We start from the raw sequence: 18,464 nt of genomic DNA, 5'->3' as shown, positions 1-18,464 counted from the left end.
GAGGAATATTTCATTTTGTACTATTAAACAAGATTTATTAAAAATGACACCGGTTTTGCTGGGACTCATCCCATGTATCCTTTTTTTTTCGCCTGTTTTCTTTCCTTATTAAATCACATTTTGGTGCATGAACATTTATTGTAAAGCATTACCATTTCTAATTAAATTCTACCTTTCGAAACAAAATAATATTTGTAGAAAACCCCTGATCTTTTTTAGCTTTCTTTTAAAAAGTACGAAAACTACTTTAAAAATTGCTTTAACTTTTTAAGATATTCAAATTGGACTTTTTTTCATTAGCTGTCAAATATGATTCACAACAAAATTCTGAATTAAAGAACTACTTTAATTACCCTTATCTTGTGCAATTTGAAACGAATTTTTCTTAAATTTTACAGCAAAAGAATTTTGTAATTAATTTTAAACTGCACTAAAAATTTCCTTTAATTTTATTGTTTTTTTTAAAGTTATAGCATAAAAACGTAACGCAAAAAAATTGTTTGTTTTTTTTTATAAAAATGTCCATTTCTCCATAAATAATCCATTTAAGCGAGGTTTACCAAATTTTGTGTAATTATTGCGTAGTATATTAACAACAACAACAACAACAGAAAAAAAAACTGTCGCAAGTAACAAATGTATTGCTATATTTTTTGAAACAAGGTATTCAAAAACATGATTTTAAGTTTGTAATTTATTGTCGGCTCCTTAAACCTTTCAAAGCTTTAAACTTCATTGATATGTATGAGAAATCACCTGATTTAAACACTTCTGTTACGTTATAAAAATAATTCGTTATTATATATATATATATATATATATATATATATATATATGCGTGTATGTGCATGTTACGCTTTGAAAGTTTGAGAGCATTGGCATTGTAAATTCGTAGTGTGGCCGGTGCTCATTGGAAATAAATACAAGAAAATGGATAAAAATAGAATTTTATTCCAGTAAGGGTAGGAAGCCCAAAAATAGAACATTACATGCTAGTGGATTGATAGAGAATAGAGAGTTTCATCTTAAAAAGGGGGATTTTATATCTTTTTGGACCAAATATTTAAATATTAATAGGTCTTAGTTACGAGGAAATGATCAGTTTCCCAAGATACAAAACACACATCATCACATTTTCTGAGATAATTAGATCAATATTATTACTTTCCATGTGGGAAAGATTTTAATTGATTACGCTGCCTACCAAAGGAGCATTGGGAATTAAAAATAAAACAATTTTATGTTAAAAAATATTTATTGTTAAAAAATGTGAACACTTAATTTATATTTACGTCTACTGAGTTAACAATGAAAAAGCATCATATTACAAAAATTAATTAAGCATTGTGACTCCCACCAGTAACGTTTATTTAATGAGACAAAAATAGTTCAAATTACGTATTAATCAATCAGACAAAGTTACATCGAGTATAAAATTTCACTTCACATTTCTTAAATCTTGAGTTTCATTTTAAAATGGAAGTTAGTTCTAGTGTAAAATTGAAAATTCTTTCATCCATGCAGTTTTTTCGTGCTACCAAGTGATTTCGTGACCTGGTGTCTCGATTGCTTTTCGAGGAGCCATAACGGCATTTCAATCCAACGAACCGGTGTTTAAACAAAGAGAACTAAGTAAGTTCTACTGAGCCCCCGAATAGCCGACCCCTGGGGATCTACCAAAGCTGAGGATGAAATGCGCGTAATCTCGAAGTGCACCCTGGGGCAAGAATCAGGCATCGAATGTTGACAAGTGGTTTCATCAAGGCATTCGGGAAACAAGTAGAAATAAATTTAATTTACTAGGTAAATAAGGAATGAAGACCGCTCTCCCAATTAATTGGCCCTGCGCTATAGATTCAGCTATATTTCCCCAAGTGACTTCACTGACTCTGCTGGAAAATCTGATCTTTGTTATGATGAGGGATATGCACTTAGAAAGTGATTGAAACACGATAATAATATAAATTTCTAACGGATTGCCTTGTCTAAATTGGAAGCCAAGTGGCGGTTGATTGCTATTGAGTTTTAAATGCGATCAACAATCGGCAATTGTAACTGGAATTTGGTGCTGGTTTGAACATCTATAAGCAATCGTCTATTAACATTTTTGACATTATTATTACAAACTAGAATGACAAACGGAAATTTGGTGCAGTGCAATATTTAAGTAGTGATGATTAATAGGTAGTGCAACTGGAATTCGATGGTGGTTTGGACATGCATCAGCAATCAATCGTCTATTAACATTTTTGACATTATTATTATTATAAAATAGAATGACAAATGGAAATTTGGTGTAGTGTAATATTTAAGTAGTAGTGATTAATAGGTAGTGTAGCTGAAATTCGATGGTGGTTTGGACATGCATCAGCAATCGTCTATTAACATTTTTGACATTATTATTATTATAAAATAGAATGACAAATGGAAATTTGGTGTAGTGTAATATTTAAATGGTGGTGATTAATAGGTAGTGTAACTGGAATTCGATGGTGGTTTGGGCGTGTATCAGCAATCATCTATTAACATTTTTGACATTATTATTATTACAAACTAGAATGACAAACGGAAATTAGGTGTAGTGCAATATTTAAGTAGTGGTGATTAATAGGTAGTGTAACTGGAATTCGATGGTGGTTTGGACATGCGTCAGCAATCGTCTATTAACATTTCTGACATTATTATTATTATTAACTAGAATGACAAATGGAAATTTGGTGTACTGTAATATTTAAGTAGTAGTGATTAATAGGTAGTGTAACTGGAATTCGATGGTGGTTTGGGCGTGTATGAGCAATCATCTATTAACATTTTTTACATTATTATTACAAACTAGAATGACAAATGGAAATTTGGTGTAGTGTAATATTTAAGTAGTAGTGATTAATTGGTAGTGTAACTGGAATTCGGTGGTGGTTTGGAGATGTATCAATAATCGTCTATTAACATTTTTGACATTATTATTATTATAAAATAGAATGACAAATGGAAATTTGGTGTAGTGTAATATTTAAGTAGTAGTGATTAATAGGTAGTGTAGCTGAAATTCGATGATGGTTTGGACATGCATCAGCAATCGTCTATTAACATTTTTGACATTATTATTATTATAAAATAGAATGACAAATGGAAATTTGGTGTAGTGTAATATTTAAATGGTGGTGATTAATAGGTAGTGTAACTGGAATTCGATGGTGGTTTGGGCGTGTATCAGCAATCATCTATTAACATTTTTGACATTATTATTATTACAAACTAGAATGACAAACGGAAATTAGGTGTAGTGCAATATTTAAGTAGTGGTGATTAATAGGTAGTGTAACTGGAATTCGATGGTGGTTTGGACATGCGTCAGCAATCGTCTATTAACATTTCTGACATTATTATTATTATTAACTAGAATGACAAATGGAAATTTGGTGTACTGTAATATTTAAGTAGTAGTGATTAATAGGTAGTGTAACTGGAATTCGATGGTGGTTTGGGCGTGTATGAGCAATCATCTATTAACATTTTTTACATTATTATTACAAACTAGAATGACAAATGGAAATTTGGTGTAGTGTAATATTTAAGTAGTAGTGATTAATTGGTAGTGTAACTGGAATTCGGTGGTGGTTTGGAGATGTATCAATAATCGTCTATTAACATTTTTGACATTATTATTATTATAAAATAGAATGACAAATGGAAATTTGGTGTAGTGTAATATTTAAGTAGTAGTGATTAATAGGTAGTGTAGCTGAAATTCGATGATGGTTTGGACATGCATCAGCAATCGTCTATTAACATTTTTGACATTATTATTATTATAAAATAGAATGACAAATGGAAATTTGGTGTAGTGTAATATTTAAATGGTGGTGATTAATAGGTAGTGTAACTGGAATTCGATGGTGGTTTGGGCGTGTATCAGCAATCATCTATTAACATTTTTGACATTATTATTATTACAAACTAGAATGACAAACGGAAATTAGGTGTAGTGCAATATTTAAGTAGTGGTGATTAATAGGTAGTGTAACTGGAATTCGATGGTGGTTTGGACATGCGTCAGCAATCGTCTATTAACATTTCTGACATTATTATTATTATTAACTAGAATGACAAATGGAAATTTGGTGTACTGTAATATTTAAGTAGTAGTGATTAATAGGTAGTGTAACTGGAATTCGATGGTGGTTTGGGCGTGTATGAGCAATCATCTATTAACATTTTTGACATTATTATTACAAACTAGAATGACAAATGGAAATTTGGTGTAGTGTAATATTTAAGTAGTAGTGATTAATTGGTAGTGTAACTGGAATTCGGTGGTGGTTTGGAGATGTATCAATAATCGTCGGTTAACATTTTTGACATTATTATTGCAAACAAGTTTCAAAAATGTAAATTTGGTGTAGAGTAAAATTTTTTAAAATAATTTTTATTTTATAATATTATTCGAAACTAATATGATTACCTACTGATTTTTAAAAATTTTATTTCCATTTCTCAAGGTTACACTACAGTTGCACTTAATGTTTATTAAGGACGGCCTGAGACTCATCGTTAGTAATAATCAGAACTGGTATCCAAAAATTGAAAAACAAAAATGACGGCAGGTAGAAATTACCCTGTTTCTTCAACTGGCTCCTGGACGAAGAGTAATTCGGCCTTAACTATGGCAGGAAATGACAAATAAGATAAATGGATTTAAATATGAGTTCGATATTGAAAAGAGACTTCCTAAATTACTATTATATTACTGTCGATCAATAGCTTATTCTCATAGCGTAATGGATATAATTTATGAATCAAAAATCAAAACAAAATCGCTTTCCTGAATTCTTTTTAAATGAAATTAACCCGGATTTGAGTTAAGTGAAAAATGCTTAACCCAATGAAAATTTGACTCTCAGACCTACCACTGAAAACATTTAATATCAGCTTAGAGGTCATAGTATGACTTGGAAGAGTAGTATACAAATAAATCAACAATAGCCGAGATTCGAATCTGTTTTCCGATTACTTTCGAACGAAAACTATACTTCCTGAAACATACTTCTCTCTTCTTTTTCTTCTTTTGTGAGTGCGATGCATTTAAATTTACATGCAATTCTTCCACGCAAAAAGAGAAATCAATTGGTAGTTGGTTACAAATCTCAACTATCAGTCATGTTATACTTATATCAAAACCTGCACGAACAATGGGTTATTAGTGATATCCGGCGGTAATTTTGACACATAATTAAAATAATCAATTCAAAATACATTATAGTTCAATAGTACAAAGTTGAAGCAGTTTTGCCATAAATGCTATCATAAACCTTATTTATATAACATAACTTTTAAACTAATTTCAATGATATATTTTTTAAATTAGAATAGTTTTCCGAAAAATAAAATTTGAAATTTGGAAAAAGACCCAACTAATTTCGGGTGTTTTTCAAAAGTTCAGTCATTTAGTCATAGTTCCTAGCATTAGTTGATTTTGTTTCAAACCCTTCGGATATCTGCTAATTATTTTTAAACGCATCTAAATAAGTATGTTTTACATTTAATTTTAAATAAAGTAAAGTCTACTGATGTTATAATACTTTTGAAAGAAATCAACACTTTAATATATAAAACAATACTTTACTATAGTGTTGAATTTCTTACACTTTGTATTTGTGTTTCCAACTCACTGTTATTTTAGTCTAATTACAACGGCAGTTGAATTAATACCTGCCAGATGTCTTGGATATCGAGTTTCTAACATGAATGAATTTTTAAATATTTATTTTCTTACTAAAATTCAAATCTAATTTTGAATCATTTTCGTATATTTAAAATAGTTCTTCAGCAACTTGTGTGGTTTAGGAAATATAATGCTTAATTCTGACACAATAATCTTGAATGATGGGCGAATAATGAGTTTCGTGGTTTCCCTCTTTATGTTAGGGAAAAGATTCTTCCACGAAAGTGAGACTTTTGCATTAGACCAACACGTCCTGTTACTTGAATTAGAAGTTCTCTTGTTTGTTGGCTCAAAATTACAAGGATATGGAGGTAAACGTAGCTACCTTAAATCCATTTATATCGATAGGCTATTCATTGGTAAAATCCAATATCCATCTTTAAGTTTTAACATAAATAAAACAGTAAATCTCAATAGCTCGAACTTGAATTATTCGAACTAGAATGTAGTTCCCTTAAATCCATTTATACGGATAGGTTACTTCTAAACAATGATGATAAAAAAGAGCATTCCTTATTTCGTCAATGATGTATCATTTCTTCAATGATGTAAGAGTTATTGGAAGAATGCAGCCCTAGAATTATTGGAACTAAGAGCGTTGCTGCCTCAACTCCACTTTTGCAGGTAGGCTATTCATCGATAGTGATAAAATTAGAAAAAAAAATTCATTAATACTTCAATAGCCAGAAATAGAATAATTCCTTTCAAAATTATTCCAATTTCTTTTTTTTTTAAACAAAAATAGATATAGAAAAATGACACGTTTTCTTACTCATAACTTTTTTCCGCGTTCGGGATCACTACTTTGCATCTTAGAGCTGAGTTCATATGATAATGATACATTTAATTACAATATAAGTAAAATATGACGACCGAACTGTGTAGCTGTCAAGGAGCTGATTTCTCATCAGAAAGATCCTGGGTTCAAATCACGTACAAGGCATGGCTGCTCATTCATTCTCTGTACTATCTGTCCTTACTGGGCGAGCAACGTATACCCACCTAATATGGTGCCCCTGAAAGAGTCGCCAATAAAATCTGAATGACGACAGTCATCGGAAAAAAAAAGTTAATTTTATTCGAAATTGTGTCATTTTTTTCTATTTTGAAAGTTATTTCAAACTACTTTCTTTTCTTTCTTCTGATCGATTTAATTGCACGTATACAAAATAAAAAGTTCACGCACTATTGCATCGAAATTCTGGTCATTAAATAATAACATACAATTGTCGGCAATCGCGTTCAATCACTGAGTTATAGTAAAAAATTTGAAAAATGCTTCTGATAAATAGTTACACAAAATTCAATTAAAAGCTGACGTTGTCTTTCTCTTCATCGCAACTTTTATAAATTCTAGGCCTCATAAGCAACGAGCTTTTAAGGTTTTGAAAGGGTTTACATACCTTCTAAAGGATGAAACTTTTGGTCCTTTTATACATTCAAATAATTTTACACACTTACGTTGGTTTCACACTCTGTTGAACATGCTTGTTATTTATTTTTTTGCGAAAGTAAACCTATTTATTTGGATTACGCTTTTACTATTTAAATTGCAGTTGTTTTATGAACCAAACAGATACGTGAAAACAGATTTATCAAAATATAAAAAAATATCTTATCAAAAGGGCAATACTTTATTCTTCGTCTTTCGTGGCATTCATTTTTTTAAAAAAAAACTGAAAATAAAAAATAAATAAGGAACGGCGTCCCCTTAAATTCCATCAAAAAATATATTTCTCAAATATTGTTCTTAGAAATGTTTTCCGAACATTCAATACCTCTTCTCAGCAAATTAAGAACTGGGTATTTCACTTCTGGAGATATACTTTACCACAAATCTCTGGCAAAACCAACGATTAAACATCGATACTACTCTAACCATCTCTCTACCGCAGAAAGTAAAGCGTTGTGATAAGGCCTTTGAGTGATCCCAGGGTCCATTACTTTTGTAACGTATTATTCATAAATGAGAAGTCATTCAATTATCTGATGGTTGTTCCTGTAAGTCCTATCTAATGCTCTTGACAAACGGTTTTCCTCTTAATTATGAATTGTATTGACTCGCCTTAACACGTAGAGAGATAGAATTGGATTTTGTTAGTCGAGTAACTGGAGGCTGGTCAAAGTGCCATCCTTTGGGATTGGGAGTAGAGAGGCTGAGGAAATCGCCGGATTAATTTGGGAAAGATAACATTACACTCTCGGGAGAAGCTGGGCTCGGGTTTTTTTTTTTCTTTTTAGAAGAAAAGAGAGTAGTGACTAGTGAAAACCCCAAAGCATGCTTTTGAACACTTGTCTTTAATAGCGTTATTAAATATGTAGTTGAAGAAAAACCTCTTTTTATCCAAGTACATACTCGTGTTTGAGAATCATTTCTGATTAAAACGGTAGAGACTGGCTATATATATATATATATATATATATATATATATATATATATAATAACAGGGCTACATCTCTGTTATCATTAATGTATTCATATTAAGAAATGCAGTGAAAAGCCATAATAAGTTATCAAAAGGTTTATTAACAGGTATGCTGGTGGTTACAATAGTTCACATTTCCACTTCACACAGGAGGGGGTGTGGATAAATCTCCAGATGGTTATTGGAACATGTTATTCAGCAAGAGTCATGCGAAAACCTTCTGTCTCGCATTAAATGCTACAGAGATTGGTGTACTTGGTCCCAATCGCACATGCCTTTGTAACTCTACGCACTGTGGAAAATCATTTAATGCTTCCTTATATGGAAGTGAAAGAGGGACAAGATTCTAAAAAAAACTCCTTCTTTCAAATATAAATATAATTATTATTCAATGGTATGTTTTCAGCCTTGAATTCCCACAATAGAATAGCTCTACGCTTACTCTTTAACAAAGACATTTTATGAAACCGAAAGAGTTTTAATTCTTTTATTAATACAAAAGTATTTATTATTTTTGTATTACATATATATATATATATATATATATATATATATATATATATATATATATATATATATATATATATGCCCGAAATTGTTGCAATTCGAAAACTATTAAATTATATTAGACTTTCTTCTACACCTAAATATTTTGAAAATGATTTCAATTATTTTTTAGTAATTATTTTTATTTAATATATTCAGTAATTTTAATTCTGTTTCAATTTCCCAAACGTTTGATACCATGTTTACTTACTGTGCACACTTAAAAAAGTTGATTTTATTTATGACATTTTTTTTTTACTTTTACAAATGAACCGAAACAAATTTTATTTGGCAGAGTGTCTTTATTATACAAGAAACAGCTCTCATGTTTTTTATTTCTTTTTAAAAAAAAAGTTCGATATTTCACCTGTTAATAAATTGAATTCTCTGATCTTAAAGTTTCAATTGTTAATAAGAAAAAAAAGTAAATAAAAAAATAAAAAAAGGTTAGGATATTTATTAACTTAACTAAACGAATTCTTTAACTTTAAGTTAAGAAACATCACTTATGTGTACAAAATCAGAATACTCTACTAAAATCGTTCCATGTACTAAAAAATGCTAATTAATTCATTCAATTTACACTAACTATGTTTGAGTATCTACCTTCGTTTCTCAATCTAATTTTTAATTAAGTTGTTTCTTACACTCATTTCGGCATTGTCTTCCAAAATAGCTATCTGAAGCTAATTTTTTTTTCATTTCTCAAATGCAGTAAAAGTTTTAACGTCAAAAGGGACAACTTAATCTTAAAGGATTTAAACGAGCTCTATTATGGTTACTTCAGTTAGGGTTTGTTCTTTAGAAAAATTGTTCAATATAGCACATTCATAATACGATTTATTTGCAACTACGTTTACAAAAGCACAATGATACAAGAGCGCAGAGAATGACGATTGTGAATCCGATGTAGTAAAATATTGTTAATTAGCCTGCTATAGCTATATAAACATTACTTCATTTTTTTTAACCCCTCGTTAACTTTTGCTAGTAACAACATTTATGTAAACTAAACTGTTCAGCGTTTTTATATATATATATATTTCTTAAAAGTTATTTGCAGAATGTCGCGCAAAACATAAGTGTAAAAATAGCTTTCCATTGGTTATAAAAAGTTAAAGAAGCTGGTGGGAAATATTATAACAAATTTTGTATTAGTTTAATATTTAACAAACTTGAGCTGCGAAACTTTTATTTTTTGGGTATAAATGTTTTAATAAAGGTTATAGTACAAAAAATGAGGCATACAAGTTGGTTGTGCTATAAATTTTACAGTCGAATTTAAACATTTTTTTCTTCTTTTTTCAATGAAATAGCAAAAATACAAATTTGCACCGCTTAATCGTTTTTTTCTAATGAATGTTTTAAACAGCGGTGATTATTTAAAATTTATTTTTTTCAAAAGAATCTTTTAGAATTTGTACTTGAAAATAATTTAAGCCACCTTTATTATTTTTAGAGAATGGAATGCAAAATTAAAAATAATAAAGTTAGGTATAAAAATATAATCTCCCTTGCAAAGATATGCAAATGTTTATTCACTCATTGAATTCCAAATTCTTAATTTCAATATGAATACGATGAGAAAAATATCAAACTATTAGGTCGAATATTATTTTAGTACAAAATGACATATATTGCTGTAGTGTTGCCATCTATGAGATAAATGCTGAACTATGCAGTTAGTTATTTTGCAAAATAAATCTCAGAGGAATGGTTCTTTATTAAAAAATTAATCCCATTTATTAAATTAGAATGATGATTAAAATTTTTAAAATCTGTTAATTGTAGAAAATAATTAATCACTATAACAAATCTATAAAAATTGCAAATATTTTATAACAGTAATTTAAATGTTATGTTATAAGGTATCAAATGGTAATGCAAAATTTAATTATTATTGGACTACGTTTTTGTGATATCTACTGCATATTCAGAAGTCGATAAACTAAATTGCCCAACTTACCGGATTGATCCAGTCAAGACCACGCGTTTTTCCTACACCTTCTCCAGAAATAAAGGAGAAAAAAATTCTTCACGAAAGTCCGTATTTATCTTACGATAGTCTGAAAAGGTTTAAAAAGGGCCTTTGTCCCTCGAAAAAAAAAAGCTCGCATTTGCTCTGCACGATTTCAATAAAGGTGTAAAGTAGGTAGAGAGAATCAGTTTAAAATCAAAGGAGCTACTTTTTTCAGCAATTAGATAGGATTCGTTTCCAGGGCTAATGATCAGAATTTGATTACATTTATATTTGTAAACTTTTAAGGAAATTTTTTAGATTTTTCAAAAATAATTTTGAGTATTTCAGATCTTTATTCTTACAACTTGCGCACATTTTAACAGGGTTACATATTTAATGAGCGGTAGTTCGCAAATATTCCTCTATAAAAATCAAATAATTCGAAATTATGCCAAATTTTAAAAAAGCACACACGTTTCATGTTATGCCTAACGAATCAATGTGCAGAAACCATTTTGACACGACGATTGTTGTATTTAAACTCTGGACTAAATGTTTAATTACAAGTAACTTTTTTTTATACTTAACCTATATTCATTTTTTTTTTTTTTTTAATGTTTCGATGAGATTTTTAGGAATTTTCAAAAATTTCCTTTTCCCCATGTTTGTTAAATGTGTACACTGAATGCATAGTGAATAATAGTTAAAAAGTAACAAAGAAAATTAAAAATAAGGCTTAAAACTCTAATTTAAAATGAACTGAAAACAAAATTGATGGTCAGGGGCTCTTTGTCAGATAAGGCTATTACTTTCAAGAGTGTTTAGTTATTTGGAATGAATCCTCACTTAAAAAGCATTCTAAATCTCAATTTATTTAAATTATGTGTGGTCGCGTAAAATAATGTATTATAAAGCAAATACTGAATGGTGTATCGTATAAAAATGTGCCCCAACATATGGACATTTCTATGATGAGGCTTCTTAACTTAATTTAGAATGTAAAGCACTGAAAATGCTAAACATTTTTAAAATTTAAATTTTTTTTATTTTTTCAAAACTTCAAAAAATAAAACCAATGTATCAAAAAAATATTTTTTTTTTTAAATTTTCTAAATAATATCTGATCAGTGATCCACATGGAAGCAATGTATAAGATCATCTCTATAACAATAATGTAAGAGAAAGCCTGCAAAATAAACAAAAATAACACACAATTTTGAGTCCTTTAAATAACTTCAGTAATCACAGATCTTTTTAGGTATACTAGTCAAATTAAAACAGACTATAAACTTACAATACTCACAGAATTATTTAACTTTTACATCAGGCATATTTATGAGTTCAGCAACTCAAAAACAACTTTTGTAAGAAAAAGTCTTTTTTTAACTATTATTCAATGGAACTTTTTAGGCCATCTAGGCTTCTTATATTTCTCCACTGACCTTCTCACACACGCATTCCTGGTTACATCATTTCAATGCCATTGGAATCACAAATTGCACCATGTATATGGTCAATTTAGTTTTGCATCTCATCTGGACATTTTGTACACTCTTTTGTGATTGAATAATGTGCTGGATATAGTCATAATATTTTCAGCAGCAATTAGTTTTATATATTATTTTTGCATTGTGCTAAAAAAGAAGTTTATAAATATGAGTTCATCTTATTCCTATGAATTACATATTTTGTTTATGTACATTAATGTGTGTTTGCATAAAATTAAGTTTTTAAGAGCTTTCACGAATTATTATAGCTCAAAATATTTCTTAAATCTGACCATCACACTTTAATGAGGATCTTAAAAAACAAAAGTAGGGTAAAAAAAATTTATTTGCTCGGTGTAATTTACTTTATTTTCGGTAACTTAATGCGTGAAAAAATATTGATTTTTATCTTAAATCATATTCATAACAGCTCATTCAAATTTATAATAATAAAATACGCAAGTAACAATTATTTGAGTTTAAAAAAGAACACAAATCAAAGAGTTATTTTTAAAAATATTTATTGTGATGATTAAAGAATGGTTAAAATAAATTACAGAATATACAAGAAAATCAAAGCAATTATCATTCAAACTATATTTATTACCTATATACAGTGGAACCTATAAAAGTGACCACCTGGGTAAAGTGAAAATCTGAGTAAGGTGACCATTTTCTGCAAGTTTTATTTAAAGAGTCCTTTTTAAAGACTCTTCATAAAGTGACCACCTCTATATAGTGACCATTTGACTTGGTCCCGAGGGTGGTCAATTTAGACAGGTTCCACTGTACTACAAAATTCCTCTAACATATATCGGCGTTGAATAAGGACCATTGTTATTCCAATAATCTATTGCTTTAACTCTATAAAACCCTTTGATGAAGCAACTTTTATCTGAAATTATTACATAAAAACAATTAAAATTAAAACATACATTTATTAAAATTTTTTATTTTACAGATTAGAGAAGGGGTGCATCATCTGCACCCAGCGAGCCACATGCGGCCCGAGGCAATCTAAACAAAATAAAAATAAAAATAATGACATTTTTTTGAAAAATAAAAAAAGTTGGGAAATTTGAAATTGCGCTTTTAAGTTTTTGTCCCACCCTATCTCAATCAATGTGGTTTTTCGATCGCTTTTATTCGATGGTTAACGCTACGGATTTAAGCATAGTTTTGAAAATCTCAATATTTCTAATACGATATTATTACGATACACGAATCTCGAGTTTTAGTTTTCACTTGTGAAGCTCTTCGTGTGTGCCGATTTCATCGTAAATCCAATGCCTTTTCGGTAGTTATTGCTACAAATTTTCCCTTAGTTTCAGAAACGCGATTCTTTTTTAATGTTTTAACGTCATGAAGCGCTTTATTTGCGCAAACTTCATCGCAAATCTTGATTTTTTGATAATATTTTTTGGCAGCTATTGCAACTCGTTTCCGTGTGGTTTTTAAAATTTCGATATTTTTAGCACGATATTATTACGGAATCGCTCATTTAAATAAGCACTTATTGACGTGGTTTATTTGTGCCGATTTTATCGCATATCAAATTATTTTTCGATTGTTATTATTGCTACGCACATCTACAAAGCTTTGAAATTCTCGATATTTTTTATTCACTATTGCGACACTTTAATTTCGAATCTCGCATTTAAGTATATCAGCTTTTGACGTGCTTTATTTCTGCCAATTTCATCGTAAATATAAAGGAATTTTGATAGTTTTTTCGGTAGTTATTACTACGCTTTTCCCCGTGATTGAAAAAATCCTGATATTTTTTGTACTATAGTTTCAAGTCACGCGAGTTTCCAATCGAGCATTAAAATAATCACTTTTTACGTACTCTATTATGCCGATTTTAGCATAAAAATATAAGTTTTTTCGAACATTTTTTTTGTACGATATTGCTGCATTTTTACTTGTGATTTAGAATATCTGGATATTTTAACAATATTACAACTCGAGAAATTCGATTCTGATTTAAATTTTTTATGTAACTTAAAAATTAATTGCGTATCTTAGCAAAACCGAAACCTTCCCAGAGAGAATAAAAAAACCGAGATGTGTAAATTTATATTAAAAGCAGAAAAATAATTAAATACACGTGCATATTTCTTTAATCCGATGAACACGGGCAAGCTTAACAGCACATACCCAACGTATTATTCGTATTTACCCACTTTAAAAATCATACGTTTTGATTCTTTCCCCAATTTAAGTCACACATCTTAATTCTTGTTCAAGCGATCTAAAAATCATGCATCGCATTTCGCATTAACATTAACGAGATTTAAAATCACATATCACGATTCGAATTCTGGCGTTTAAGAAATCATACGTTGTTACTCTTGCAATTCAAAAATCGTACACCGCGATTTATATTCACACGATTCAAAAATCACATATCGTGATTCATATTCACGTGATTTAAAAATACGTTATTAGTCTTCATCTCACAATTAAAAAAATCACACATCTCGACTCGTATTCACGCGATTTAAAAATCACGCATCGAATTTTTTAGTCACGCAATTTAAAAATCACACACAGCAATTCGTATTCAAGCGATTTAAAAATAACACACCGTTCTTCTTAGTCACGCGATTTAATAATCAGGGAAGGAAGAGCACCATCTAGGATAAATTCCCAAACTGATTAAGTTATTTACAATAAGTTAAATATTGCCCACAACAACAGCTTCTGTCGAAATATTACATCCCAGAATAAATTTGGCATGTTCAAAATCAAGGAGCAGTCTTTAAACAAAATCATTACATTTTCATTTAATGGCCCGAAAATGCTATCACATGATAAAGTAGATTAAATTATTACAAATATTTGAAAATTTTCTTTTTTTTTCTATTTACATGGATCATTTTACATAATTTATGATTATATGCTGGGAAATGATTTATGTATCATTAAATATTAACTACAAAAAGAAAACAAAATGTAATCAAGATAAGTATCTTAAAGTCAATTTTAATTAATTGTTAATATATATGCATATTAATTGTAAATAGCGTCATGCTAAAGAAGTATTGGTCATAAAGAGTTGCAAACAAGTATCTTAAGAGTTTTTTATTATCAAGGAAAATAGTTCGTTCAAAATTAATATTTTCTTTTCTTTCCTCTCCTCTTACAATTTATTTAAAATAAATGTTATAAATGTGAAGTATACTTCCTGCTAAATGCTGAATCTTATTTTGCATTGTAATGGTTTTGTCTTAATTATAATCATTTTTAAAACTATAAACTTTCTTTAAATCAAATTATTTTAACTTGCATTTATTTTAATATCAAGAATATTTATTTTTTTAAAAATTTAATTCTATGAACACATTTTTTAACGTTAAAATTTAAGTTTAAATGGAATTTTGTATTATGTAATGTGATAAAAAAAAACATGGATTTTCCCTTTAAGTGTGATAAATTAATTTTGATTTTCTGATTCTGTTTTTTTTTAATCTAAGTAATCAGTTTTGAAGTTTATAATTTTAAACATTTAAAAATATTTAATTTTATGAAAACATATTACAAGGTTAATTGATAAAAAGAATTTAGTGCCTAGAACAATGATGTATATATAACAATTACTACCGACAATTGTTGTCAACATGTCTGTCTAAATACTTTGGCATGCAGCCCTTCATCAGTCTGTCTGCTGTGCATGTTGCCCTTCACTCTAAAAGGTTGTGAACCCCTAGATTAGAGGTGCAAAAACATTTTTAGCGGAGAGTCAAATTAAGCTCTCAGAGGAAAAGTGCAATTTGTTGATTTTTTTGGGGTTACTTCAACTGGCATTATGGTCATGTACTAGTTACTCATCAGAGAAAGATTTAAAATTATGAAAGGAGAAGATATTTTTATATTTCAAAAGTTGATTACCATCTTTTTCTATGAGTGGTATTGTTAGACCATTAAAGTTTTTTTTTTTTTTTTTTTTTTTTTTTTTTTTTACTTTTGCATTATCTTGTTTTTCCCCCAGCTGAAAATGGTTATTTAAGTAAATAACTGAATCACGTAAAAACCAAAATTTTTAAAACTCAAAAAAACATACAAAATTAATACATTATGCATATTTTCTTTTAACATTATATAAGTATGTTATAATGTGCAAATGTATTATCAACCAGTGACTAATTAAGTAATCAGAAACACAAACCAATAAACTAGTCGATGATTTTACACAAACAAGTGCAACATAAATTTTGCATAGAATTTTTTTTCTACTTTTATTTATAAGACACAGGCATAAATTAACCTATGTTTTTAAAAAGTGAAATTTAAATTATAATAATATTTCATTTTATCTAATGATAGTCTGCATCAGAATTTTTGCACGAAGAGAAATATTTTTGAAAGCAAGTGTGATATTCGAAAAACATTTTCCCAAAAGCTTAAAAAATATATACATTAAAAAATAAGTAAAACTGCTGGAAAATGAAATAGTCAGGTAACAAAATTACTCAAACCACATAATAAAAACTGATTTCATAAAAAAATCAGCCTCATTTAATAAATTGTAGAGCAACTAATCTTGCATTTGCATGCCTTTATACAGGTCTCTAGATAGACCCGGTACATAATGCTTCATAGATCTTACATTTTCCAAATTTGTGCTTAATTTATATGTTGAATTCATATATGAGAAATCTGAGGCTGCCACTCAACATATTTTGCATTAACATAAAAATCCAAAAATAAAATTTTTATTTTGAAAAGAAAAAATTAACATTTATATTTAAGCTAAAAAAATTCTTTATCTATTAGAGAAATTCAACGAAAATATTTCAAAGAAAGTTTTCATTAACTCTTTTGAAACTATAAATTGATACTTCTAAATTTTTGAATATTATAGTTTGTGTATTTTTACAAATTTATTGAAATATCGATACAAAAATAACATTTGCATTTGAAATTTATGCAGTTTTCACATTTTCTTTTACTCAAAGTCAAAACTAAGACCACATATTTCAGATCTTCAAATTCTTATTATAAATACAATGCTATTTATACATTAATTAGTTTAAAACATCTTAATTGAACTGCCCATTGGTCAATTTCTTTCCTCTAACTTCTTGTTGCAACTTGATTTTGTTACAGTTTTCTTCATTCTCGGTCTTGGCACCAATGATTATACTTATTTATTAAACTAAAATAACTGCCTGTCATTTGAGCTCATTTATTTTTGTTCTATACATTGTTTTGACATTATTTACTTACATTTTGGATATTAAGGTTAAAGTTATTGGGTATTAGATTATACATTATCTGTATTTTATTTAAATAAAGCATTTTAATATTTACAAATTTTTATCAACTGATTTTATAAAAATACTTACTATTTTTTAAACAAGAATGCCAATAATATGGCATTATAATATTTTTCTTATTTAGCTGATGATAAGGACCATGTTGTAGAAAGCTGTGCTCAACTATATATGTTAAAATACATCTGAAATTGCACAAAATATATTAAAAAAGCAAAACTGGATAAATAAAATTTAAAAAAAAATCTAATCATTTCATACCTATTATAATCATCTGTCCAAGACAATTGCAAAGTAAAATTCCATGTCTGGAGAAATCGAACATTTTGAATCTAATAAAATACAATAATATATCATCTTAAAATATAGTGTTAAGTAAAAAGAGGTAAATTTAAAAGGATATCATAAAATACCTTACCCTTGATATAGCTTTCTGCGCTCTACAGATGTTGATTAAAATTACACTTGGATTATGCATTTTCAAACCAAGTTGAAGAGGGGTGCCACACTTAATAAAATATGGTCCTTTCATACGTGGTGCCTACATTATGAAAAATATTCTTTTAAGATAAAATTGTCGTACTTTAAAGCAGTGGTTCCCAAACCCCGGGCCACTCAAAGAACAATAAACTACTTTTAATTTCATTTACTGTTGTGCATTTCTCTCAGAAGTGGGCAATTTTCCAAGGACAAGGGGTTAACTCGGCGATTGATACCACAGCAGGTAAATTCCCAATGAAATTTCCAAAATCCTATCTCTGTGAAGCGAGGTTTTCTACAGTGGTAGCAACTAAAACAACAGAATAAACTGGACATAAGCAACATACTTTGGGTGTTCCTGTCGCCTATTACTCCCAAATGGAGTCGTCTTGTTACAAAGAAACAAGCTCAAGTTTCTTATTGATTTAGCATTCTAGTGAGTTGAAATGTTAAATCACTTTATATTCATTTTTCGAGGCAAATGTATTTTATTTTAAAGGAATGCTTAAATGCAATTAAATTAAAATGATTCGATCAAAATAATCTAAATTAAAAATAATCAAT

The 18,464-nt window shown here is 28.8% G+C and overlaps 1 protein-coding gene across 3 annotated transcripts in view; it reads right to left on the bottom strand.

Annotated features, from left to right (window-relative positions):
* Window positions 1-12,645: 12,645 nt before the first annotated feature.
* Window positions 12,646-18,464, bottom strand: part of Idua (alpha-L-iduronidase) — a 32,104-nt gene continuing 26,285 nt past the window's right edge. The window contains exons 13-17 of one of the 3 annotated variants that reach the window (XM_087155475.1): window positions 17,839-17,961; window positions 17,682-17,752; window positions 17,493-17,605; window positions 12,934-13,036; window positions 12,646-12,756 (exon numbers count right to left, since the gene is read on the bottom strand). In XM_087155475.1, coding sequence (XP_087011601.1) covers window position 12,756; window positions 12,934-13,036; window positions 17,493-17,605; window positions 17,682-17,752; window positions 17,839-17,961 — 411 coding nt within the window. In that variant the 3' untranslated portion in view covers window positions 12,646-12,755. Of the gene's footprint in view, window positions 13,037-17,492; window positions 17,606-17,681; window positions 17,753-17,838; window positions 17,962-18,464 lie in introns of all 3 variants that reach the window. The other 2 variants (XM_071187339.2, XM_087155477.1) reach the window with 2 other exon arrangements.

Source organism: Parasteatoda tepidariorum, chromosome 11 (assembly GCF_982258835.1).
Source record: "Parasteatoda tepidariorum strain Cologne lab strain chromosome 11, Ptep-v5.0, whole genome shotgun sequence".
Lineage (NCBI taxonomy): Eukaryota > Metazoa > Arthropoda > Arachnida > Araneae > Theridiidae > Parasteatoda > Parasteatoda tepidariorum.
Note: the sequence above shows the minus strand (reverse complement) of the source record. Positions and strands in the feature narration are given on the sequence as shown.